The 26778-nt window shown below is 41.6% G+C and overlaps 2 protein-coding genes across 6 annotated transcripts; one reads left to right on the forward strand and one right to left on the reverse strand.

Moving 5' to 3' along the window:
- Positions 1-35: 35 nt before the first annotated feature.
- Positions 36-15798, forward strand: TATDN1 (TatD DNase domain containing 1). Of its 5 annotated transcripts, none has more exons than XM_027645718.1 (12): positions 36-109; positions 1335-1400; positions 2011-2060; positions 4375-4438; positions 5648-5791; positions 5889-5931; positions 9391-9476; positions 9581-9621; positions 11023-11099; positions 11782-11852; positions 12769-12895; positions 15540-15798. In XM_027645718.1, the coding sequence occupies exons 1-12, from the start codon at positions 88-90 to the stop codon at positions 15640-15642; spliced, it is 894 nt and encodes a 297-aa protein (XP_027501519.1). In that variant the 5' UTR covers positions 36-87; the 3' UTR covers positions 15643-15798. The 5 variants fall into 5 exon arrangements, with proteins under 5 accessions (XP_027501519.1, XP_027501518.1, XP_027501520.1 ...); XM_027645717.1 differs by lacking the exon at positions 36-109 and adding an exon at positions 242-458; XM_027645719.1 differs by lacking the exons at positions 36-109; positions 1335-1400 and adding an exon at positions 1421-1555.
- Positions 15766-23400, reverse strand: RNF139 (ring finger protein 139). The gene is made up of 2 exons (XM_027645716.1): positions 23215-23400; positions 15766-18382 (listed from the first exon to the last, which is right to left on the reverse strand). The coding sequence occupies exons 1-2, from the start codon at positions 23393-23395 to the stop codon at positions 16572-16574; spliced, it is 1992 nt and encodes a 663-aa protein (XP_027501517.1). The 5' UTR covers positions 23396-23400; the 3' UTR covers positions 15766-16571.
- Positions 23401-26778: the final 3378 nt, after the last annotated feature.

The following is a 26778-nucleotide window of genomic DNA, read 5'->3' on the forward strand; positions in this document are numbered from 1 at the left end:
TCAGCACCGCCTTCCCCTCCGCGCGGGGGCTGCCGGGAGGGCGGCGCGGCCCCGCCCGCGCTGCTGCCGGAGCCGCCCGGAGCCGCCATGAACCGCGCCAAGTTCATCGGTGAGGGGGCGGCGGGACGGGCGGGGGGTCCCTATCCCCGTGTCCCCGGCCCAGGACCCCCCTGCTCCTCGCCTGGTGCCGGGCTGAGGTGGCCGCCGCCGCCCCCCCGCTCCGTGAGGGGCCGCGCGTAGCGGGAGGGTGCTCAGGATGCGCAGTGCCAGGGCTAGTCCCAGCCCCGCATCCAGGGTTTGTCCCAATCCTTCATCCAGGGCTTCTCCCAGCCCTTCATCCAGGGTTCGTCACCTCCCGTCCCAGCCCTTCATCCAGGGCTTGTCACCTCCTGCGGTCCCTCTGGGCGTCCCGGGCCGGGATGCGGCGGCCTTGGAGCCCCTCGGAAGCGTTTGGGAAGGTTTGTGCTGTGTCTGGGCACTGGGGCTGCTGTTCTCTGTTACCCCTGAATTTGGGGGGGTTCGGCCGCCCCTAGTCGCCTGTCCCGCTTTGGCGCATTAGTCGTGGTTGTTTCGGATTGTATGGAACTGGCTTGGTTGAAAATGTTAACATTCTTAGGAAATTCGACAGGAAACATGTACATAACTTGGTTGGTTCATACTGAAGTTCTATATGTGGCTGAGCAGCCCAATATTTCCTTGGAAAATTTCCCTTCCCGCTAGAATCCCGGCTGGGAATGTGGGCTCTGGCAGCTGCAGGGGTCTCTGTTCCTGGAGCCGGTGCTTTAGTCCTTGGCTGCGAGGCTGCAACACAGAGAAAGCCGTGGGAGCTGAGTAAGGAGGGCTGGGCTGGGGCAGCTCCAGCAGTACCTGCATTGCAGGTGTCCTGTCGGTATCCTGACAGTGCTGCCCTGGGATGGCAGCAGGAGGGAGAACAGGCAGCTGTTAGGAGGCATTCTGCAGCTCCTGCCCCCACCCATGTGAAGACGTATGGGAGATGCTGTATTTTCCCTTCCTTCTTACTGCTCGTTTGCATAAATTTGTATTTTCAGATTTATTTGCAATGAGCAGTATACGTGTGTTTGCTTTGGTGATTATGTGCCTAATACACCCATAGAAGTCTGGAGTTGCACAAAGGCCAAAATATAATTTTTCTGTCACTTCTTGTAAGGAGTAAGTTCTCAAATTATGCAAGTAAACTTCAGCTTTATGCGGCCTGTCAATGTGCTGGTCAGGGGCCATTGAGATAGTTTCTGTTGTCTTCTCTAGTTGACTAATGCTCAGAGTAAAATGTAGAGCCACTAAAACTTCTAATTTCTATCTTTGTTTTTCCACAGATATTGGTATTAACCTCACAGATCCTATGTTCAGAGGAATCTACAGAGGAACACAAAAACATCAAGGTCAATGTTTTCTTTGTATCTGCTGAAAGACAGGAATCCTCTTGCTAAAATAGAAACCTCTTATGTGTCAGAATGTGAGATTAGAATTTCTTTTTTCTCCTCAAGAACTGGATGGTTATTTACTAAGGCTTGAAGAAGAAAGTGTGACAAAACAGGTTAGATGTCCTAAGCAAAATACATTCTCTTAATTGCTGTTAAGCTGTCATGCAGGTAACTCTACTTCTGGAGCAAAATGGACAATTGCTGATCTACTTATGTTAGGATTGCATGGAAAAACTGATGTGGGAATTATGAACAATAGCCTATCAAAGTATTGCATTGCCAAATCGTAGTTATTAATCATAATGATTGGGTTTTCTGCTCTCATGGCCTTTAGATATAGATGTAAAAACTGAGAGTCTCCTAAAGTATGTTGAAAAATTTCTGTTGACTTCTTGGATTTAAATTGGATCTCCAGTTACTGTGTTTTGTTAATAGTCTTCTAAAGATTAATCTAGTATGTTTTAAAGATTTAGTGATAGGAATTCTGACTGCATGAAAGTTGAAAAATAGTTAAATTATGTTGTAGAACCTTAAGTTCAACTTACGTAATTTTTATGAATTTTTGCAGATGACCTTCTGGACGTGCTAGAGAGAGCAGTCAAAGTTGGCATTAAAAAGGTAATTTCTTATAATAAAATTGCATTAATATTTTAAACTGTTTTCTAATATTTGGTTTTTTGGTGCTTTCCTACTAAAACAAATGTTTCTGGGATTTGCAATGGAAAATGCAGTAACTTCCTTCAGTAGCACAAAGCAAAAGTGTTCTGTGCAGTGTTGTCTTTGCAAGGATCATTAGATGACTATTTAAGTTCAATGGTATTGAGGTGATGTGTATGTAGAATTTATTTTGTACAGTTTCAACAGAAAGGTGTTCACTTCTGAGCTACTGCAATCGGTTTTCCATGTTAGTTGTATTATGGGCACCATTCCTTTCTTCTGGTATCTTATGTGACTCTTAGAGAGTAAGCTGCATGAGGAGTGGCTGAGGGAGCTGGGGTGTTTAGCCTGGAGAAAAGGAGGCCTGGGGGGAACCTTATCACAACTACCTGAAAGGACTTGTAAACAGCCTCTTCTCTCAGTCAGCCAGTGACAGGACAAGATGAAATGACCTCAGGTTGTGCCAGGGGAAGTTCAGGTTGGACATCAGGAAGAATTTTTTCATGGCAAGGTTTGTTAAACATTGTAATGGGGGAGTAGTGGAGTCACCGTGCCTGGAGGTATTCAAGAAAGGACTGGATGTGGCACTTAGTGCTGTGGTTTAGTTGACAAGGTGGTGATCGGATAAAGGTTGGACTCAATGATCTTGGAGGTCTTTTCCAACCTTAATTATTCTGTGATTCTTAATCAACAGTTACTGCTGCAGATCAAAACTCACAAACTCTTCTGATTGAGATCCTTCAGATATTTCTGTTTGTCAATGAAATTGGTAACTGCAGAAGAGCTGGCAGTGCCCATAAACTCTTACAGTTGAGACACGTGAACGTCTGCTGGTAAATACTGGCTTACATGTATTAAAGCAGCACCATTATGTGAGAGGGTTTGTAACTCTTAACTTGAAATTGGTGTTTTCAGTTACTCTTTTGGTTACAATACTCCAGCCTGCCCCTCCCTCTCTCTCTCTAAACTAATTGTTGACAAAAATATGAATTAACATAGAATACAATGCATACTGTCACAAACTGTACTACTGCACTAATAAGGCTGCTGGATTAGAAATAAAGAAATAAATGCTCCTCTAGACAAGGAACAAGCCTCTTGGGAGTTTGTTGAAAAAGTCTCATCTGAAAAGAGCGGGAAATGAACTGGGAGGCAAAAAAAGAAAACTCCAGTGATGGAGAAGTTACCCCACTGCAGCAAATACAGAATCCAGGTCACTTTTGTATGTGCTGTGTAAGTGCTATTTAATCTTCATACCACTCTCTGAAAATAAATGGCAGTTTTCCTATTTTGTGGTCAAAAACAGACTAGCTGCATAACTTTTTCAAGATGCACAGTGGATTCAGAAGTGGAATTCAGGAGTTCCCTGTCCTTAGCTGTTTTCAGGCCTCCTACTGCTCTGTACAGTGTCAGAAGCCTGTTCCATCACAGATTGTTCCTACTTGCCTAGAAGCTTGATGTGTTTATTGGAAAATACTTTTATTTTTCCATATAGCTGCTGATTTATGGTAAATTTTTTGTGAAGTTTTGCCCTGTGTTGTATCTAACAGATTCATTTTCAGCTTAACATTTCTCTGGTGACACTGTTGGGATGTGTCTGTCAGTCATGGAGCATCCTGCAGGAATGTCTGACCTGGTGCTCACTGAGTCTGGTGTACAGCATGTGTAGGGATAAGAGTTGTCCAAAAGCAACGTAGTCATAATTTATTAGGACCTAGGGTGAGATATTCTGTAAGTGGTGGTTCAAAAAAGCACTGTGAGCAACAATTCTGGTGTGATAACTTTGAGCTTAAGGTAAAAATAAAAGATCAGAGCCGGAAATTCTTAAAATTGTAATCCCAACTCTGATACAGACTTGTTTTTTGGTTTAATTACTTACTAACTCATGTCTTGTTCTGGGTGTTTGGGAGTCTTTATTTTCCCCACCTGTAAGACAATGTTTCTGAGTATCATTTCTTGAATGCAAGTATAGTTTTTTGAGTCTAATGAAGGTAGTATTGCTGCAGATATAAGTATTTTGTTTGTTTAATGGTTTAAATTCTCAGCATAGAAGATACTTGAGTTAGAAAAAAAATCAGATTTTTATACCAAGTGTGTTTACTAGCTCCTGAGGGCCATTGAGGTTTGTAGCTGATTTACGAAATCTTGTTATATATATTAGTAATTGTGTTCTGATGTTCTCTGTCAAGATTCTTCATGTATCTGAGTGTTTTCTTAAACATTCTGTTTGATGTTCAAAGAATATACACACTGACAGTACTTTTCTTCTTTCAAGTTTCTGATTACAGGTGGAAGTCTAGAAGATAGTAAAGATGCATTGCAACTGGCACAGACAAATGGTATTTTCACATTAAACTTGTGTTGTCAGTCAAAAATATAACCTTCTCTTCTCTCAGAATTAAGAGTTCAAAAGGATCTGTCCCAGAGGTGTTTACAGAATCTCAGATTAAAAGGAGAAATTAAATTTCAGATGGGATGAATGCATTGTATATGAGTTTCTGTGTGTTGCTCTGTAGATCCCCGATATTGGAAGGAATAATTCTTTTCTGCAATTTCTATTTCTAGATAAAAATAGAAATTATAAGAAATTCTTGGAATAAAAAAATTGATATAAGTCTCTATTCTAGAAATAAGCTAGAATGCTTATATGGTGTGAAATACTTGGGTTTTGTTGTCTTTTTGTTTGTTTTTTACTTCCCAATCTGTCATGATCAGCTTGATCAAGAGAGGTATCTTTCTTTTTATAGTTCTCCTTTCTTGCTGTGGAAGGGAATATGTCTCTTCTTTTTCTTTAGGCAAATTTCATTCCACTTATGACTTAAATATGTCTTTGAACTAATGCACATGTTAAAGTACTGTTTACTACAGAAACATAAAATAATTTTGGTTTGAATGAACCTCAGATGATAATCTGGCCCAACCCAGTCTCCCTCTCCACTTCCATCAAAGCAGGACTGGCTTTAATATTAGGGCAAGTTGCTCGGGGTCTTACCTGGTTTTAACTTTCCCTCATGGTTTTCTATTATCCATAAAGGCACTTAGCAGAAATGTTAGTTTTGGCAAGGTAGTCTAGATTAGATACTTGGGAAATCAGGCAGATGTGACTTGGGAAATTCTGTAACAGTTTATGTAGGGGCACATGAGGGAAACTGCACACTGCAGATCTTAGAGCTTGGATAACCAGATGCACGTTGAATGAGATGTGTTTCTAAATGATCTCAAGAGGTCTCTTCCAGCCTCAACAATTGTATGATTTATTGGGGGCTGCTCCACCACAGCAGTCCAGCTTTAAATTGCAGTTCTGAAGTACACTAAGCAATGTATACTAAAAAGACACACACATCCTCCCACTGGAGACACTGTCTGACATTTTCAAAGCAGAAAATATCTGTCTCATAAAATTATTATCAAGATAAAGATGTTCAAAGGGAGTTTTCTGTTAAAATTGTGAGCAATAAAACACCCCTCCAGATGCAGATATTGTCTATACTTTAGATAAATTTTCTTTTTTTTTTTTCTTAAAACCTCCTAATATTCTCTTGCCTTAGACATGTTTTACAGTACAGTTGGCTGTCATCCTACCCGCTGTGGAGAATTTGAGCAGAGTAACCCCGAACAGTATTTATCTGAATTAAAAAATCTGATTGAAAAGAATAAGACAAAGGTAGTAGCAGTTGGAGAATGTGGCTTAGGTAAGTGTTCTCTTAGTACTTCAATATTTGTTTTTCTAGACATATACTAAAAAAATCCTAAAATACTAAATGGGTATTTTGTTCTTTCTATTCATAGATTTCGATAGGTTAGAATTTTGCCCAAAGGACATCCAACTCAAGTAAGAAACTTTTGATGATTATGAATTGACTTGTAGCAATTTACAGGAGTGTTTTCTATCTTGTGTTCTACCATATAACATTGTGTCAGGTACAGACCCTACAATTTGCAGGTTTGGGCCCAGGGTTTTTTTGGCAGAAATGGAATTTTAAAGAAATATGCCTACATTCAAGTAGTGCTATGCCCTAGATTTTGCTACCTGCCTGGTCTTGACTTAGCATGTCTTTTTCTGTAAAACTGAGCAGAAATTGTGAATTTCTGGGTGTGGCAGATGTCCATTCTCAAAGAGACTTGTGGGAAAAATAACAAAAGTAGCATGTGAAAGAATCAGGTTGTTGAATGAAAGGCATGGGGAAGGGAACAGAACTGTCAAAAAAGATAAGTCAGCAGTGGGGAAAAATGAGCTTTTAGTTAAGGGAGGTGTTAGCTGGGAGTAGATAAGTGAGAGATGATCATAAAGGTAATCTCAGGAGGTGGAGAGATCTGTGCATTGAAGTAACACATGTGGCGTAGATACTTAATGGAAAGAAAAAGGCCCCTAAAATCAGCCTGCATTTTGGTATGCAGAACTTCTGTCTACATTCTTGTATCTGGAACTTCTGTCTACACAGGGAACTCCTTGAAAGATACAGGTGATAAATTCAGATAATCACCTGTAATTATTATTGTTGTAATTATTGTAATTATTTTTGTAAATTCAAATAATCAATAAGTGATTAATGAATTGCACTTGCACATTACTGTTCTGAGTAAATGAGTCACTGGGGGGCAGTGGCTGGTTGTGTTTTCTTCTAATTGCTACATGTTAGCAGGAGGTGGAGTTAATTTCTTCATAGTGCTACAGTGAAATACTCAGCAAGGAGAACAGGACTTTATTTCCTGGTAGAATTCAGCATACACGAAGTTCAGCAAAGCACACCTTGGAGCATAACCTGTTTCTTTTCTCTGATGAACACTGATGGAGTATCAGATTTTAAGATGCTTACTGCCTTGATGTTATTGGGAGAAAAAAAAAAAGTATCAATAGACTGCAGCTGAAGACCAGTAGTGATTTCTCATTGGGTGCACTGAAACTGAGCTTAGAGGAAAGAGGTGACAGGCTTGATAAGTGAACTAAACAAAGGAGGGTGAAATGCGAAATGCACGGAGGCACTTCACTGGATTTCAGCTGCTCCAGAGTTCAGGTGTAGCAGTCACAGGGGTAGCTGGCAAGCAGCTGCAGAGATCCCCCACAGAAGAGCAATATGGTATTTTCCCAGGGGGTAATATCGGAGCATGACCTCTGCTTTGATACTTAATCATTATTTTTCTAATTAGTTATGCTGCATTTTCTTTTGGATAATTTTCACCTGTAAAAAATGAACATTATTTTCAATCCTTTTTCTTGAATTTAAAAGCTAGTAAAGGTGATAATCTAATAAAGATGAAAATCATTTGTAGCATTCCTAAGAACTTTTTATTCTCAGAATTTTTCTCTATTCTCAAAACTTTTCCAGAAGCAACATAGAATCAGCATATGTTCAGTGACAGTCAATTTGCCCAAGAGAAAAGGTTATTCCTTAAGCACTGGAACTGGTCAGGTTTAGTTTCCTACTGAATAATTTTGTTATCATTCTATTCACTTTATTTGGTTTCTTCATGCTTTTCTAGGGTTTGTGTTTTTTAAATTTTTATTTTATTATTATTTTTTCTCTTCAATAACTTCATCTCCCCTTTCTCTTTGATAGGCCAAGGAGCAACATGTGTTGGGCTTCAATGTTGCTAGGAATGGAAGAAGCTTGAGTTGTCTTTTCATTTGTAGGGACACTAAACTTTGTACTTTCAAGGCCACTACCCTTCTCAAAATTAGATTGAAATTGGCCAGTTAGGTTACTTAGGGTGCTTATTTGCAGCTCAGTTGCTAAAATCTCATTCCCATATGAAACAAGTATTCTGGTAAAAAAAAAAACAACAACACACCAGAAATCAGGCAATTGTAGCTATTTAACCACAAGAGCAATCATGAGTTGCAATTCATTTATATTTAGTCAAACAGGCTAAACTAAGCATGGTGTCTAGACAAAGATTGAAAGTAGGTGTAATTCTCATTTTCATGCCAGTTTTCAGCTGATTTCTGTTTCACCTGTTTTATCTCAAAGATTTGCATTGATTAACAGGGAAGGTAACTTTGATCTAAGAAATATCAACCTGTAATATACAAAAAATAGTGAAAATGGCATGAAATGAAATGAACAGTTGCACATTTTTTTTGTTTGTTTGGGGTTTCTTTAGGAAAATGGTAAATCAAACTAATGGTTTGCTGCCACTTTCTCCTGATTGATATGTGGCTCATACACAGCAGTATGTGGTCACTGAAGTTTGCCTTTGAAATGTGGCTGATAACTGAAAGTGGGAATTCCCCAGTGCCCTGAACTGTTTTTAGCAGCAACACCTGAAGAAGTCCAGTATGTGCACAGAGCCCCAGCCTGCTGGGACGGGCAGTGTTGTTCTCCTGCCTCGTCCAAGTAACATCCTCTTTCCGATTACATGTGGACACTGAGTCACCTGGGCACTGTTGGCCTTGTGCCAGGCCTAAGTTCCTCTACTGTGTTTCCTGAGCACTGGTGATTTGCATGCCTGGTGACAGCAGAGATGTTCAGTGGTAATGCTCACAGAGCAGAACTAGCTGCAAATGACAAGCACAGGTTAGTTCAGTGCTAATTAGTTTCCTTTGGAAACTGCATTGGGGAACTTGGCTACCTGGTTACCTTCCCCCTGCCCAGGTTTTAGTGTGCCTTGGTAGGATGGGGCCTTGCTGTTCCTACTCCTTCAAAGGCAACTCTAAGAGTAGAAGGTAGGAGAGGGATAAAAAGGAGTGAAAAGGAAAGGATGCAGGCACACAAAGGAGAGGACGGAAAACAGGTGAAGATAATAGGTAGAATGGGGCAGAAGTGTGATGTCTAATATTGGTATTTGTTCCACCCCAAGAGAGGAAAGACTGCCCTCCCTGGATTGTCACTTCCAGGTCAGAAGCTCTGGTGCAGCTTTGGCCATTTGAGGCTTTAGAAATAGTGATCCCTCACTGCTTTTATAAGTCCTTCTTGAAATAGTGGTCTCCCATTCCTGACATTTCAAAACTTTGTGGAAAGAACAGTCAGTTTCTGTTTCACTAAAAATAAATAAATAAACCCCAACTCCAGCTCCCACATTACACAAGAGCACATGCTCAGCATATACATACATTGTGCCTCCTGCAGTACTGATGCTCTTGGCCACTAACCTGTCTTCCAGCACACACCACTGCTACAGCAGTATACCATGGGAAAGAGTTTCTTTTAAGTCCTTGGCAGATAGGAGCTTTTGAATGGCAAATCCATTAATTCTGTGTTTAGTTCTGGAGGACAGAAGCTGGAAAAAACTTTTACTGACTTTATTTGCTCTTACACAGAGTTTCTGTTTAAAGGTGATTTTTGTTTTACAGGTATTTTGAGAAACAGTTTGACTTGTCAGAACAGATGCAACTGCCCATGTTTCTCCACTGCAGAAACTCACATTCTGAATTTTTAGGTGGGTTTTGTTTGAGAATTTCATATTCAGAGCAGATTCTGAATATGAAAATGTTTCACCTTTGTCTGTTATAAAGCTGTCTTACATTTTTATTTATTTCATAGAGATAATGAGAAGAAACCGAGATAGATTTGTAGGAGGGGTGGTAAGTATGGACTTCAGTGTAGCATTCATTTTTACAAACATGTGTGTGAATATTGTTGCCTAGTATGCAATTTCTTGTTTGTCATGGAATCTGTGTGGGCTTCTTGTTACATGAATTAAGTTATTATTAATCAGTTATTATTATCAGTCCCTTCTAGTATTTTTATTTCCACTGCTTATTCAACAGAATTTTTTGCAAGGTAAGAAGATAGGCTGAGAAAAGCTCTGCAGCTGACGTGAGCAGTTTTTCTTGGCCTGTCAGAAGGACAGTTTAAGCACCTGATAATTGACATTGGCCTTTTCCCAATTCGTCAGTGTCTGTAACTGCAATGCATTCAGACCACAGATAATTTAGATGCATGTTCCCAGTGGAGGCCACAACCTCAAACATTTGCTTCTGACGTTAGATATCACTTTTAAGTTAGATCCAGATGTAACTTTTGATTACTTTATGTCTTTAGATATTCAGATCATGTTACTTAATTCAAAACAAGAATTTTAATTCAATAACAGGAAAAGCTTTGGGTGAAATGGTTAAGGAAGTCCAGCAATGCTGTTTCAGGTTTCCATTATGGCTGGGTTTTCCAAAAGTAATAAATGCTTGAATTATTCTATCCTAATATCAGACCACACCTCCTACAAGAATATCTCAGTCCCCAGGTTTGCCCTTTTTTACCACAAAACCCTTGCCCATGCTCAGTACTTTGCATGTTCCACTCTTACATAATGCTGTAAAGTCTCTCCTTCCTTCCTTCCTTTCTTTTTTCTGCACAGCCTGTAACTAGGGGAGAAATGAGCAGGAATCCTCTGCAACTGTCTGTCCTCCTCAGAGCATGGGGAAGCAGAGCAAACAGGCTCTTTACTCAGGCTGAGAAGCTGCAGTTCCCAGATGCATTAAACTGTGACCCTCCACTTGCCTCTCCAGGCCCTGGAATGACCAAACAGACTGTCTCTCTAGTTCCAGTGGACTAAATCTGTGGAGAACAAACTGCTACTCTTATGGTGTCCCTGACAGTGCCCTGTAGGGAATAGTGAGGAAAGAGTGTGAAAATTTATCATGCACAGGATTATTTCCTGAATATGATCTCCCAGCTATCAGCTACAGGAAGTTCCTGGGCCAAAAGAGTATCTCTGGATAGGCCTTTTCTGCCCATATTTATCACTAATAAAGCATGTAACCACTTTCAGTACAGTATTCAGATGACTTCAGCCTGAACTTTGCCCAAATTCAGAATCAATTGAGCCATGTCCCATCTTTATGTTTGTGCTGATGTGTAGTGCATACTGTTAAAGGTATTTGATGCACATAAAAACTAATACATACTTTTAAATTATTGGAGTTTTAATAAAAGCACATTTATATTTGTATGTATCTGTGCATCTATATTTATATATGTTCTAGGTACATTCTTTTGATGGCACAAAGGAACAAGCAGCAGCTCTAATAGATTTGGATCTTTATATTGGAATAAATGGCTGGTAAGTACTTTATAAGAAATACAACTGTTCAAAAATAGCAGCTGTAGTGAACTCATTGCTTTCTTTTAAACAATGAGGTCAAGCTTTCAAAGCTCACTAGACTCTTAATCATCTGACAGATTTAGAATTACTCTCATTAGCCTGTTAGCCATAAAAAGTTCTTACCTTGCAGCTCAGTGAGCTAATCTAGTGTTAGGTCCAGTCTACTGTCCCTGAGGTCAGTCCTTGTTTGTAAATAAATAAGGTTGTTGAAGTGGAAGGAGTCCTGAGGAGCCTTTAAAAAATAGCCTGATTTTAAGCTGCCATGTCAAACTCAGGAGAAATGCAAATGTAACCTGAGCACTGCATCTCCTGGTTATGCAGCCGGAATTCTCAGCAGTCACCTGGCCCAGCGCCAGCCAGCACCACTTTGTGAGGTGCAGGGGCTGTCACCAGGCCAGGAAGGACACCCGGGCAGGGATTCAGCAGCTTACTGGGGTGAAATGGCTTCTCCCAGTAACTCAAAAATTGCTGTTTTCTGCAAGTTTGAATTTACAGGCAGCATTGTTAAGAAACGAAGCAAACCTTACTCATTAACAAAATTATTTCCAAAGCTGCCTTTGCTCCAAAACATTTCAACAGGCAAAGTAATTACTTTTATACACGTTTTATATTTTCTTTAACCTAACTCTTTATTTTCTAGTTCACTGAAAACAGAAGCCAACTTGGAAACACTGAAATCGATTCCTAGTGAACGATTAATGATAGAGACTGGTAAGATTTTGTATCTTGTTCAGTTTGTGACTTCATCACTATTAGGCAATGAAATATGCTGGTATAGCAACGATAAAGGAGAATTGAGACCTAAGGAGTTCAGAGTAGGAAAAGGACTGGCTGTTTCTCCACTTGGGAAAGCAGTTTACAGGCTCCAGAAATACTCCTTTTCAGCCTTTTGCTGGAAGGGATAAGCTGCTGTGTCAGTTCCTGACATTGCAGAGGAAGATGAAAAGGACAAATTGACAAACCCAGATTTTTAAATGTACCAGAATCCTGCTTGAATATCTTTTAAAATGTAGCTTGCTGGAGATGTGCCAAGCACAGGGAAATGGCTATGAGCTTGCCACTGGCAGCAGTAACAGCACTTGGAAACAACTGCTCTTTAAATGGAATAGGTGGAAGAATGGTTGAATTCCCCTTTCAGCCTCCTGAGCTGTCATTTTAATGGACTGACTAGGGATGCCATGTTTTCTTTTTTCATGTTTATTTCAGTTATCAATAACTGGCTGTTACAGAATTTATTTTAATTTCTGAATCTGAGAAAGGAAAACCACAAACTGCCTAAATCCTTAAGTTGATTTGCACATGAAGTACAGACCTGTTATACAGGAAGTTTCTGTGGAATGCAGGCAGTGTATCTGGCTATCTCTATCATGTCAGGGGAAATTAGTGCTAGTGTTATGTACTGTGTACTATTGCTGATTTTTTTCAAAGGTAAAATCTTGAAGGTAATGGTATAAAAATGCAAGGACTGTAAAGATGTTAAATTGTCCAAATCTCTTAAATTTCATTTTGAATTGGAAGTCACTGCTAGAAGAAGATTGCAAGAACTTTTGTCTGTAGAAGCAGTTGATTAAAGTATCTCATGCTATTCTCAAACAATTGCATACTCCTTTTTTTCATATGAAACTAGATGCGCCTTGGTGTGGAGTGAAAAATACTCACGCTGGATCAAAATACATTAAGACTACATTTCCAACAAAAAAGAAATGGGAAAAAGGGCACTGCTTGAAGGACAGAAATGAACCCTGCCACATAATGTAAGTGTACTACTGTACTATTATTTAAAATACCTCAAATCTCACATGAAAAAAAATATAAAAGAATCAGTTTACTAGTAATGTAGTAAATAGAAATTCATTCCAAATGTACTGAAACTTGTGCAAGGTTTCACTTTATAGGCTGTGGAAAAAATTACAAAGTCCTAATTTTCTCACTTCAGCAATTCCGGATGTAAAAAGCTCTCTGGAAGTGAAACCAGTACTGTTTTTGTCCTTTCACTTGATACAGTGGAGAAGAGGTTAAACTCTGTAAAATAACCTGACTTAAATATTCATTTCATTCAGTTGTTGTTCAGGTAATTTTTAAAACTGATCCAGCCCTGAGGATCAGGGAACTGTCCCCCAGAGGGGACAGTGCTGAGGCACCAGCAGTGCCTGTGCCACTTCTCCTGTCTCAGGGCCTGTGGCACCAACTGCCACAACATACGTTTGGTCAGGGCTGTTTCTTCCTTCTGCTGCTGTGCCACAGTTCAGACATGACTGACAGCAGCCAACATACAGAGTAGTGAAAGAAAACTCCAGGGGCTTATGGACAAAGTTGAAAAGTACAGAAACACCTCCTTTCCAGTTCCCCACAGAGATGTGAAAAGCAGGAAAATGTATCGTTTTAGTGAAAATGTTTAGTTATCTGCTTTAAATAGCACTGATAGATGAAATGTGCGAATTTTCAGAATTCCCTATTTCAAACTAACTTTTGAAATACTGCACAGGATCAGCAAGGTCTCTAAAGTTTGAGAACTGAAGGGAATTCTCCTTTTGGAGAGACATGAAGAAACTTAGAAAACCACTGATGATACTAAAAGCACAGTTTAAGCTTACATAGTGACAGCTCCTAGTGTTCAGATACGTTTTGTCCAATTAGGTCAATTGTAACACTCTTTGAAATTGGTTTTATCCACCAATTTATGTGAAGAGCACATGTTAGCATGGAAGGGCTATTTTAAGACTTTCTAGGGTCAGTCCATGATTTTGGAGTGGGGGAAGAGATTAACTGAAAACAGTTTTCTGATCACAAGCAGAGGGCCTCTACTGTTACTATTTCAGCAAGCCTGTGTGTTAACAACACCCCCACATCTTTGTCTCCTGCCTTAGTTGTAGCCTACAGGATTATTTCAGAAACCCTAGAATTGGAAATGCACAGAATCTGTCCTAGATTGGTACAAAAATGCTTTTGCTCTCCTTTATAAAACAAATTCTTGTTTGTTTGAACCTTACTTCAAAATTACCATTCCTTTAACATTTATTACAAGCAGTACTAATTGTAAATTAGTAACTTGAGAATCTGTTAAACCTTAAGAAAAATGAAGAATGATAACAGAATTGATATCTTGTGACTTCTGAAGTAGCAAAATCTGGTGTGAGAGAAAGTTACTCATGCCATAAAGTGTATTTAATGTTTAGGGTATATATACTATAATACAGCTCAACTGGCAGGAGGAATTTTCCACTTGTCTTTTACTGGTGCTGGACACCTTTCAATTTTGGTGGTGATATTTCTGCTTCATTTATATATATATATATTTAGAACTGCACTACTCCCCTTGGAAGCTATTTTATAAAAAATTTTAGCCACAAGAACCTTTTTTCTCCTTCAGCAGTTTCACATACACAGTGTTACAGTAACACATGGCACTCTACTGCATCCAAGTGAGAAGAGATATGTAAACCCTACCAGGAGAGTCTTCCAGGGTGAAATTCTTTGGTATTTGTTACTTATTTCTGCGTAGGCCTGATCTCACCCCATCTCATTTGTAACAGCCCCTTAAATCAAGAAGCTGTTTTCCTAATTCTGCATCTGCATTCCAGCAATTATTAAGAGCAACTTTTTCTCCTCTCTCTTCCTTACTAAACAGAAGTTTAGCTATTGCGTCAGTTTAGAGGCAAGATCCAAAACCCACCAAACCCTACCAAGCTTCAAATTCTTGCTCTTCACTGTGAAGTTCCATTCTACTGCTAGAAAAATTAAAGTATGACACATCTTAGGAAGTGTTGAGAATATTCCTTTTTTTAAGAAAGACTGATACACAATCAAGAAAATAAGTGCAGAGAAGAGCTCGTGGCTTGGTTAACAGTATCCATCCCCTTTCTTTTGCCTCCTTTTCCTGGCTTGTATCAAGACCATGCTCATTTAGTGTTTATGGCAAATATCTGACCAAATTAACCACAATTAAGCTAGAGAACAGGGAAGTAGGAGCAAGTTACTTTGGCAGCTGTGTTAAGGATGTATCTGGAATTTAATCTTTGCCATAGACCAGTCTATTCATAGTGCAGCTTTAGCCTTGAAAGGCTAATGAGTTTTAGTCTGAAAAATGAAGACCATTGATAAAGACACCCACAAAATGACACTTTCTTCGAAACAGAAAGCTGTTTAATTACCTCCAAACAAGAGTCAAAAGAGCAAAGATGAATCTGTACCAGTGAGCAACCAGTGTTCAGTGTAAAGGAAATGGCAGTTAGTGACTTAAAAGTGAAGCTATTTGCATATCTGAGCACCCTGCCCTACTGCTCTCAGCACAGGTTTTTATTCCAGGTTAATCTTGGTGACTTGTACACACACATGCAGCAGTCTGAAGTACATTCAGTACTGGGTTTCAGTCTTCTAATATCAATCTTTCTTTTTTAGACAAATACTGGAAATAATGGCGGCAGTAAGAGAAGATGACCCGCTTGAGTTGGCCAACACTCTATATAACAACACTATTAAAGTCTTCTTTCCAAATATATAAAGTTGTTTTTCTTACATTTATTCAGCATAACTTCAGTAAATATATTGCAAAAACTTAAAAATCATCATACCTGCAAATCCTAATCAATGGAAGCCAATATGTAGTGGGTTTTGGTTTTTTTTATGGTACAAGATTAAAGCTGCTTTTGAAAAGGTGGTCTGCATCTGTGCAGTTTCTCAGCCCTGTTCCCCTTTCGTCAAGATTCAGGATCAAGTTCCAGGCCAGCCCAAGCCTGCAATTCCTGTTAACATCTGGATGCATCACAGGATGAGCACCAGGCTGCTGCGTTGGTGCGTTGAGCACTTCAAGCTACTGCTGCAGTTCAGAGGGGTCGAACACATCCATGCCATGTGCTTTGCTGCTTCCCCAGAAAGCTCAGCAGTGTTGCCTTTTGTTCCATATACACAAATGCTGTAACATTAAGTCTAATAGCCTAAGTTTTTAATTATTTTATTTTTTAAAAACACAGCTCACTAGTTTTTTGCGATAAAGCTCTGCTAATACTGAATTTATAAGTAAAGCTGCTTTGGCTCAGGGTTTTCATTTCCTATTTGACCCGCTGAACAGTCTGTTTTCACCAGTATTTTTCATTTGCATCCAGAAGACATTGATCAGGGATTACTGGTATACAGTCTTTGGCACAGCATTATCACTACATCAATTAAAGAGTGTTTTCCCAACCATCTTAAAAATGTGAAAACATTTTATTCCATGTACAATAATGTACATAACTTTAAGGTGGTCATGAAAGAGACCAGCAAAAATTAGAGGTATATTTACAGTAGCACACACCACAGTAAACAACCACCATTCACAGACTCGACATTGAGATACTGCTGTTGTGCTTAAGTACAATAACTACAAAGTGATACTTTTATTCTTTTGAAGTCAATCTTAAACAAATACCTCACGGCTTAGTAAAGGACATCTTAATCACCAAGAGAGTTAGAGTCAACATTAAGAGTCTCATTCAAGTGCTGTGCCACACAGTCGCCGTCTTCCTCATCAGTGTCAGAACTCTCATTATCTTCATTTAATTCATTTTCAGCATCAGCAGCTTCTTCTGCAACCCGTACAGGATTTTCATTTGGTGCTACAAACCCGTTGTTGTTAGAGATATTGGCATTTTCTTTGTCCTCAATATACACTTTCTGATGGCACATCGGGCACGTGTCCTGAATGTACAGCCACTTCCGAAGACAAAGTGCATGAAAGTAATGGTTGCACGGGGTAATGCGTGCGGAGGTGGTGAACTCATGGTAGCAGATTGCACAGACATCATCTATTTCATGTAACCGGCTTCCCTTCACCTCTGGAAGTGAGTTTATTTTCTTAACAGCAGTCCGGCGATTTATAAAAGTCTTCCAGCCGTTCTTGGCTTGCAAGTAGATGTTGAAATACGCGTGTAGACACATCATGCAAGCGCGAATCTTGCTTCCTGATTCAAAAACCATTGTGTAAGCTCCATTCCCAAACATGATTACTCCAAATATAAACTCAATAATATTGCCAGTTGAGCGAACATAATAGACATAATCATCAAGTTTTTCCCATAGCACATTATAGTAGCCATCAATCATAAACAATATATAAACAGTGATAGAAACTATTACTTTTAGGCAAAGCTCTACACAGAACGCTGTGACTGCAAAAAGCCAAGTATTTAGTGCATAGTGGTGCCAGAGGATGTAACTGAGCAGAACTGGAAGGATGAAAAGGCAAGCAGAGACAAACAGTACAGGAAAGTGTCTGCGAAACGATGACACGTGGGAGGCACTGAGAGACATCAGCACGGGGTCTGTCATTCCGTGGATAAAATGCAGGACTGCAGTCAGCAAAAGGCACATGTTTCGACTCAGGCGAACTAATCGTTCTTCTGGTTTCAGTCCACTTAAACCAGTCTGCAGAGCCAAAATGAAAAACAAGACGGGTGCTACAAACCCAAGCCTTTTGTCATCCTCATCCGTCGATCCAATGAAGGCCAGGATACCAAGTCCCAAGTAATGAGCTATTGAGGAAATGACGGCACTCATGCCCAACACAGTTAAAGTGGAGTCACACCCACTTATGATCAAGCTGCAAATCAGTTCCCAACAGTTATCCCACGATATCAAGAAGAATTTTTCTTCTGTGTTATTTTCAGCCATCTTTACAACATATGTTAATACCACAGCTTGTGCTGTAAGTCTTGTTAGCCAGAAGACACGCAGGACAGCTGGGAACCGAATCCTTTTCCATGTATCTTCCATCAATAGCTGTAATCCATAAATGCGATACATGTGCCTCACCAGCAGATAAACATATCGTACCGAGTAATAGAACCATTTAATTTTGGTAACTAAAATGGCTGTGGTATTTAGTGTCAGAACTAGGCCTGAAATAAAAACTAGTACTTGCCGGACATTTAAAGGTAATTCAACAATCAAGCCAATTACAGGAATCAGTATATCCAGGATGATGAGTTGAGAGTATATGGACTGCATGTTTAGCAGTGTAACATATCCAATCCCAAAGGTTAGCTGAAGGATGGAAAGTGCCATCCATAGTGAAGGTCCTTTATGTGGGAAGATCTGAATTCCGAACGCGGCGGTGTAGTAGGCACTGTAGGAGTTTATGTGCAAAGAAGCATAGTAATTCACCAACACTGAGGTCGCAGCCAGCAGAAACGCCGAGGCAATCATATAGAACTTGAAAAGTGCTCGCTGTTGTAAGACCAGAACAACACTGGATACAAAGACACCTAAAATCAGATTGAAATAATTTAGTTCTCAGCAGAAATTCAACAGTAGATTTTAACCTATTAGCTTTGGAGCTACATTTATTTTATATATCACCCCCCCATTAGTCACTTGTAACTTTGCATTACCAATGGTGCCCTTTTCAGAGCACTGCATTTAATCTGTGCACTACAGCTGTGATGCAAAGCCACTGCAAGCTCTAAGCCACAATTACTATGAAGTTCACCTGCAGTTTCAGACTAGAGCAGTGACACCTCCCAGCCTTTCAGCCTCAGTCTTGAAATCTAAGGGTAGACAAGTTCTAAAAACAGAAAAAACCCAACCAGATATGGCACTGCCTTTATATGCCGAGTTCATAATAAATGAGTGAAATTAAATAAGTCCCCTAATTCACTTGAGCAAGGCACTCAACTACAGCTGTCCAAGCTGGAGTACTGAAGATAAGTAACCAAAACAGTTTAGCTAAACCCTTTAATGGGAAAATAGTGAAAATTTGCTGTAGTTTGCAGGGAGAAGGCCTCCTTCTTCCATTTCCCTTCAGTTTGCTTTCATTTCATTTCTGGCAAGGCATCCTGAAACAAAAGTTGCATGGGGAAGACTTTCTGCAGTGTAGAGCTTTTGTACACAGAATCCAGAACTGCACCAATTGCCTCTTTGCCAATGCAAACTTGTCTGTCTTGTTAGAAGTCAGATTTAGACCTTGAAATTCCTGTTTGCTAACCCCTCCCTCATACTGACCATGAACACATCTTGACCATGACTCCACCTTCCTATGAGAAATCCTATCAGAGCAACTACAGTACCTTGGGATTACATGTCCCTGCAGTAAACTTCTGTAGAGTAGCTTATGAATTTCATCCCTGTGTACTACATAGGTAAGGGTTCTGCCTTAAAAGGAGTTAAACAGCACTTATCACTAGAGTCACTCCCTTAAACATTTTCTTCTTCAGGAAACAGTCTGCCTTTCTTTTGGACTTCTTGGTCAGCTTCCACTCTATGCAACTACCTTCTCATCCAAACCAGTTTGGTGAGACTGCAATCTCTACAATTTATATTTGATTGTAAATTGCTTTCAGTCTCTATACTAAAACTAATGAAATCACAAATAATCCTCTTTGTGCTGCAGGACAGCATCAATCTTTGCTGATGATTGTATTTTAGATTGTTCTAAATCCACCCTAATCAAGTGTTTAAAAAATATTTTAAGCCATAGGATCTTGATCATGGAAATAAAAACTTTGCTAAGAAGCAGCATTTGATTTCACCAGTATAAAGAAAAACAGTAACAAAGATACACAAAAAAACCCAAAGAACAAAAAAAACCCACAGCCTGGAGGCCTGAGAAGAAAGGAGGGGTCAACATGAATCAACAGTAAAAGGCAGACTACAAATAAAGTCATTAATACAGCTTAACAGTATTCCTTGCCAGCAGCACTGGCTGATACAAACACATTCTCCTTAACTAATCATTAACCTGGTAACCTTGTGAAGTGGACTGAGGAAAAGCCTCTATCATTTTGCAGAAAATGTATCGTAGCTCAGTTCTTCCAGGGAAAGTTGAGTATTAGTTACATGCAGAACTTTTTACAAAATAAGCTTGACAGTTTCATTGCCTTATCATACTTAACCACCGCAGACACCTTTGGGAAAGCCAACACTGCTAAGTTTGTAGCCTTTGTCTTTCCTCAGAAGTCACAGAAAAAGCTCACATGCCTGTACAAGGTCATTATTTAAGTAATTCTGATCATCTGAGCCAACAGAGATGCATTTTGCACCGAGCAGGCTGCTCTGAAACACGCCTTAACAAAACCTATTTTTGTGCGTTGCAGTGGCAGTAACAGGCCTGTATTTAGATACTACAGGTCATCTTAAAACACTGACATTTCACATGCAAGTCCCTAAAAACAGTAGTACAGTGAGTCAATAGAGAAGCTCGACTTACTGGTTCCTATGAAGAGGGACTAAAAAAAGGTAAAGCATTTCTCTGTTAACACTTGTGGGGAAAAGTCAAGGCCCCCCAAAAGGAGCCTCGAAAGACCATAAGAGGTAACTCAAATCTCAGAAGGGGAGGTGGGTACTCCTCTCCCCCATCTCCATTTATGTCACTTAGTCCATCTTGACACCAGACTTCCCCCTGCCCTGTGATGTGTTCACCAAGCAGTAAATCTTTTCCCATTTTCCCTCTGCTAGGAAATGCTGCAGTTCCTCCTTTGCTGAGGTTGTCTCATGTTTCTGTATATATTGCTGCTCATCCTCCCTGCTCCCCTCTGTCACACCATCCCCAACAGTCCCAGGATGGCCTCTAAACTCAGCACTGAATCAAACCACACCTTATTTACTTCTAAAATAATGTCTTGTGTTGCAATGAATCTCTCCCTCTCATTTTTTCCCTTTAACTCTTGCAATTTGGCAGTATCTTTATGGTAGCCCCACTACCCATGATTCAACTTGTGGTCACTTGCAGGGTGCAATTACCTTTACACTTCAGCATTTCAATCGTGGAAATGCCAGATTGTTCTTCCCTAGCTCCAGTCATTCTATTTGCTCCACATTTTCTACAGACTACAGTATTTATAGTACCCTCCCAAAACTCAAGTGTCCTCACTGAGGAGGGACTGCTGTCTGAGGTAACAGTCACTGCTGGGGGTGGTTGTTCTGCTGGAATCAAGATACTTAAACCCATGCAAAGACAGGAAAGATAAAAACTGTGTTGGGGACAAAGCATGGTTAATCCAAAAGACTAAAGAAAAAATACACTCCAGTTGTAGAACTCAGTTCTGTGCTGTGTGTAACTCTATGTACTTGTGTAGAAAATAAGTGATGGAAGAATCAGACCAAGGAATCCTGCCGTAAAACACAGCACCCACGCAGATCTCTATTAGCATTCCTGAAGAACTGTACTCCCAGAATATTTCAGAACTGTACAACATCACCCACAAAAGCCATCAATTTCTCCAGAGCTCCAATCTTAGTATCTGCAGGACAAATTGTGCATTTATCCTGTGCTAAACAGTATTGTGGTACAGGAAAAATTTGGATCAGTCTTTCAACACCTGCAAATGGCAACTAAAAGGACAACTTCTCCACTGTTTAAATACAGAATGATCCAAAATAACTATTTCAGCTTCTTAACAGCAGCAAAAACCCAACCCTGCAACCCTTAAATTCAGATGAGGAAAAAATAGATACAAAAGCACTCCATTGTCTGAACCACATGGCAGGTCTTAACATCATCTTCAAGTGGTTACATTTTAATTTTTCTTCAATTTTGGAAAGTCAAGAACCACAGACCACTTGTCTAAATGTACAAGATAAGTTTCCTGGCATAAAGCACTTCCGAAGCTTTTTTGCAGAGGGCAAAAATTACCCACTGCTCCCCCCAACCCCCTCCCGAAAAGTGATCATAAAAATGCAATCCTCAAAAGTGCCTTAATCTGTTAATCCCAGTATCACACACTTCAGAGAGATCATCGAATAACACATCCACCACTCTCATTTACGTGGGTGGGATTAATTTCAGTGCACTTCCTACAGCGTTTGGATCACACCATGAAGGACTCCTAAAATTAAGTTGGTGAGGCACTGCAATGCCATTTTTTTAAAAAGGAATTATCAGTGGGAAGCTCTCTTAGCAATTCCATAAGTGTGGAACAAAGGATCAAGGAAATAGGTAGCAGGAGGAAGAACCTCTTCTCCCCATCCCAGAGCTGTCCCTCAGGCAAAGGAGGCAAGTCAGGGCCTCTTCATGTGAGCAGCGACTTCCCCCGCCACCCTTTACCAAAGCAGAAGCTTTGGTATAATAAACATAAAAACACAAAATGAAACACTTGCTTTGTTTTGTTCTCTCCTTCCTTCGCTCTCCTCTCACGTGCTGTCTTGCTATAGGTTATCCTTTACTTTTTCCCCCTCCGCTTCTCGCTGTCACCACCACACTTCTCACCGAGCACCTTTCCTTTAAGCCTCGCTTTGCTTCCTGCCCCAACAGCCGTACCACCTATTTCCTTCCTGTTTTTCTTCCACTATAAACGTCAAATAAAATATAAAATCAACCTGTCTTAGGCCTGCAAAACCAAACCAAATCAAACCTGCTGTGTTTTGTGTCATCCTTTCCTCCCTGCCTCAGGACCGCCAGCTCCAAGATGTGACACGAAGTGCAGTGTCACCCGCACAGCAGTTCACAGAATGCGGCTCCCATCAAGCCGAGGCTACGTAAGAACCCCAGATAACAAGCAATACTGAAAACAAGCATCACCTAGTTATTATACCCGTGATTTTCATCCTTCATCCCGGGGGAAAAAAAAAAAGCTTAAAAATAACCATTGGCAAGTTTCAAGAGCCTTCTCTTTCCTTTGGGAACCAAATTCCCGGCATTTCTGAACTGCTGTTGCTAAAACAGTGATTTAACACCATATTTCAGGAAGGCATCACGCTATCCAAAGTGTTTTAAAAAAACCCAAAACCACAAGAAAACCCTATACCCACTAAGTCACATGTTTTCCGCCGTGGAAGCCCTCGGAGGAAGGGGGGGTGGGGGGTGTGTCACAGCCCCGAGCCCCCGCCGTGTCCCTGCACCGTCCCGGGGGCAGGAGGAGGTGGAGGGAGCCGACGGACGGGGTGGGGAACCGGGCACGGAGCGGGCGAGGTGATGATCCAGCCCGGGCGGCCGAGCAGGGACTCGGGGGCGGCCCGAAGGGGTCAGGGAAGGGGAGAAACAGGCCGGGAGAGTCGGGAGCAGGCGGGGACCGAGGGCCGGGGAGCCGTGGCCGTGCCGGGGCTGAGCGGGGCCGAGGGGTCGGTCCGTGCCTCGGGAGGGGAGAAAGGGCAGGTGTCTCACCCAGCAGCCGCAGCAGCGCGCCCAGCAGCGCGGCGTTCACGGAGCCGCCCGGCAGCGGGGCCGAGTTGAAGATGGCGTCGATGAGGAACAGGCTCGGCACCCGCAGCGCGACCTCCAGCCCGGCCCGCAGCCGCGGGCCCAGCCGCAGCCGGGGCAGCCGCGGAGGGCCCGGCGCCGCCATGCCCTGCGCGGGGGGGGGGGAGGGGGGGGCCCCCCCCCCCGCCGCGGGGGGGGCGGGGGGGGCGGGAGGGAGGGAGGGGAGGAGGGAGGGCGGCCGGGAGCCGCTACCGCCCCGCGCCCGCCGCCCGGCCCGCCCGGGCCCCCCGCGCCGCCGCCGCCTCCATCTTCGTGCGCGCGCCCGCCCGGGGGGCGGGGCTAGGTCGGGGGCGGCGCATGCGCGAGGCGCGCTCACCGGGCCGTGGATCCCAGGATCCATCTGGTGGGAGAACTGGGGTTGTCCCGGAGTCCGACCTGTGACCGGACGACTGCACGTCAGCTCGACCATGGCACTAAAGGTCACCTGCAGTCTTTCCTTAAACACCTCCAGCCAGATGACTCCACCACCTTCCTGGGCAGCCCCTTCCAATGTCTCATCACCCTTTCTGGAAGAAATTCCTCCTGATGTCCAACCTGAACCTCCCCTGACACAACTTGAGGCCATTTCCTCTCATCCTGTCCCTTGCTCCCTGGGATAGGAGTCCAACCCCCACCTGGCTACAACCTCCTTTCAGACAATTGTAGGGAGCAACAAGGTCTCCTCTGAGCTTCCTCCAGGCTGAACACCCCCAGCTCCATCAGCCACTCCTCATAGGATTTGCTCTCCAGACCTTTCACTGGCTCCATTGTCCTTCTCTGGACTTGCTCCAGCACCTTAATGTCCTTCCTAAGCTGAAGGGCCCAGGACTGGACACAGTACTCGAGGTGTGGCTGCAGCAGCACTGAGTACAGGGGCAGAATCACTTCCCTGGACCTGCTGGCCACACTGTTCCTGATACAGGCCAGGATGCCACTGGCCGCCTTGGCCATCTGGGCACACTGCTGGCTCAAATGGTGGGATGGCAGTGGGCCCGGCCCCAGGAGCCCCTCAGCCCCGCATGTCCCTAAAGTGCCCCTAAAGCTTTGTCACAGGGATCCTCTGCCAGCCATAAAAAGGTGCGTTTGTGCTGCAGCCCCCTTGGGAGAGCCCAGCCCCGGTCCCTCAGTGCTTCCCCATGGCTGCAGCCTTGATCTGCACTGTCTGGGGATGGTGGCGCATGCTGAAGGACTAATGATCTTTAATCGGAATTCCCAGTTCTCTCAGGCGGGATACACAAGCCCCGTCTTTGCTGATATTACTGGAAACAGTGGGAAATATTCCTGTAATTCTACCTCTGAGATCCACTATAATATGTCCCTTTACATGTGCCTTTTTTATTCTCTGCTAAAAAATTTTGTTGATCTTGAAGACTTTCTTTGGCCTTCAGAGCCTTTGTGGCTGTAAAAATGATGTTCCAGGTATTGTTCCACCCATTAGGTTGTCCTTTAGTTCAAGAAATATTAAAAAGAAAAAAAAAAGGAAAGAAATAAAGAAAAAAGAGAAGGGGAAACAAAGTTCCTTTTTGAGCCTGGGAGAAGTAGTGACTTAAAAATGTATTTTTGCTTTTCTCTACCAGTGATATCAAGTGGATTTACCTGCTAAAACACAGCCTGTGGGTTTCAGCTGCCTTTATGCATAACCATAGATCAGAGTCATAGGAAAAAAAGGCATTTTCCTTTTAAATCCTCTTTCTTTCCTTGTGTATTATCACAGAAGCCAGAGATACAGGGAGTAATGGAAACTTCAAGCTGCCTTGATTTTTCATCAGAAACTGTAGTGATAGGACAAGGAATAATGAGTACAGATTAAAAGAGGGGGAAATTAGGTTAGATATTAGGAAGGAATTTTTCACTATGAGGCTGACGAGATGCTGGAACAGATTGTCCAGGGAGGCTGTGGATGCTCCAGCCCTGGAAGTGTTCAAAGCCAGGTTGGATGGGGCTTGGAGCAACCCGGTGACTGAGAGGTGTCCCTGTCCATGGCAGGGGGGTTGGGACCAGATAATCTTTACAGTCCATTCCAACCCTTGAACTTTCTACTATTCTATGATTTTTACTAAAAAAAATACTAAATTGAATTCAATGTGTAACAATATCTACCTGTCTGAAACAGGGGCATTTCCCACCTCACCGCTTGTGGGAATTAAAAGCAGGTTCTAGGCCACAACTGAGATGGGCTTGTGAGCCTGTTGGCTTCCACCACGCTGAGATTTCCCACCAGTGTCTGCCTCCTACTTCACCTGCTCGGGCTCAGCCTTTTTGTAAGCCTCACTTGTCTGTGGCTTAAGCCCTTGGAAGCCTTTCTATTGTGTCCAAAGGATTTTGGATCAGACCACAGCACTATTGCACAGGAACTTTCCTAAGCAATGCCCCAGCTAACAAAGCCAGAAATGTTGCCAGATTGCTAAAGGATTGTATTACAAAATCCATGGACATGTACATGTTTTAATCACATGCTGAAAGGCGTAACTCTGACCTAGTAAGTCTCCCCATGCCAAACAATAGAGGTCAGGGTTTAAAATGTGACAAGGGTTTATTTTACTTACATTTGAAGATGGCTGAATCAAAGTGATTCAGACTTGCCTGAATAATTTTACTCCTCAACTAAGTATAAAGCTGCTGAATAGAAATAACAGTATTTGATTTGAAATTAAAAACAATGTATATCAAGCAGCTCTGGGTACTTGATAATTCCCAGTAATCTTCATGAAAATATTTATTTGCATGAGGTGTAATTTCAAGAAATCAAACAACTTAAAACACAGTTTGAGGAAACAGAATTCCCTGCCCTCCTGAGGCCCTTTCAACTTCATTTAATATTCTCATCTGTAAAGAGCATCTTAAATCTATTTTTGCAGTACAGGCTTCTGGATCAGAAGCAATGCTGTAGTACATATTTCTGTTGCTTTAAGGACATGTGGATTAAATGGAATCCATTAAATGGATTTTCAGGTTTAAATACGAGTATTTACGGACATATTTTACAGATGTTATTTGGCCATGTGAGTGCAGTCACGGATATCTGCAAATTATTTTGTGCTTGAACACTTCCAGGTTGCAAACATTCCAGAAATCCTACTGTTAGTAAGGCATATCAGATCAAATTAGTACATTTTTTACACGTTCTTCAGAAAACTTGTTGCAGTGTTTAGGACTCCTACTTTTGATTTCAGTTCAGTTAAAAAAAGTAAATATAAACTGGATTATCAACCACATGGGATGCAGGAAGATGACACCTACTGGATACTTTTCATTTTGCAATTTGCACTACACACTTTCAGATGTGGAATAATAAACCAAATTCAGCTTTTTTACACTAGCAAACCTCTACTGAATTCACTTCAGTTATAGACACAAATGCAGGGAAATTTGGCATATTACTTACTCTAGTTCTTTGAATATTGGGGGGTTAAATACTATTTCCAGTATATGGATATTAATGCTCCTATAAAAAAAAAGTTCTCATGGCTGAAGACTTCTGCAATTTCT

The sequence above is a fragment of the Corapipo altera genome, unplaced genomic scaffold (assembly GCF_003945725.1).
Source record: "Corapipo altera isolate COAL_440 unplaced genomic scaffold, ASM394572v1 51, whole genome shotgun sequence".
Taxonomy (NCBI): Eukaryota; Metazoa; Chordata; class Aves; order Passeriformes; family Pipridae; genus Corapipo; species Corapipo altera.

Coding starts and splice junctions, on each gene's coding strand:
- RNF139 (XM_027645716.1), bottom strand. CDS start 23,395: ATGGCGGCGCCGGGCCCTCCGCGGCTGCCCCGGCTGCGGCTGGGCCCG. Junction 18,383..23,214: donor CGCGCTGCTGCGGCTGCTGG/GTGAGACACCTG, acceptor ATCTGATTTTAG/GTGTCTTTGTATCCAGTGTT.
- TATDN1 (XM_027645717.1), top strand. CDS start 257: ATGCGCAGTGCCAGGGCTAGTCCCAGCCCCGCATCCAGGGTTTGTCCC. Junction 1,401..2,010: donor AGGAACACAAAAACATCAAG/GTCAATGTTTTC, acceptor GAATTTTTGCAG/ATGACCTTCTGGACGTGCTA. Junction 5,932..9,390: donor CCAAAGGACATCCAACTCAA/GTAAGAAACTTT, acceptor TTTGTTTTACAG/GTATTTTGAGAAACAGTTTG.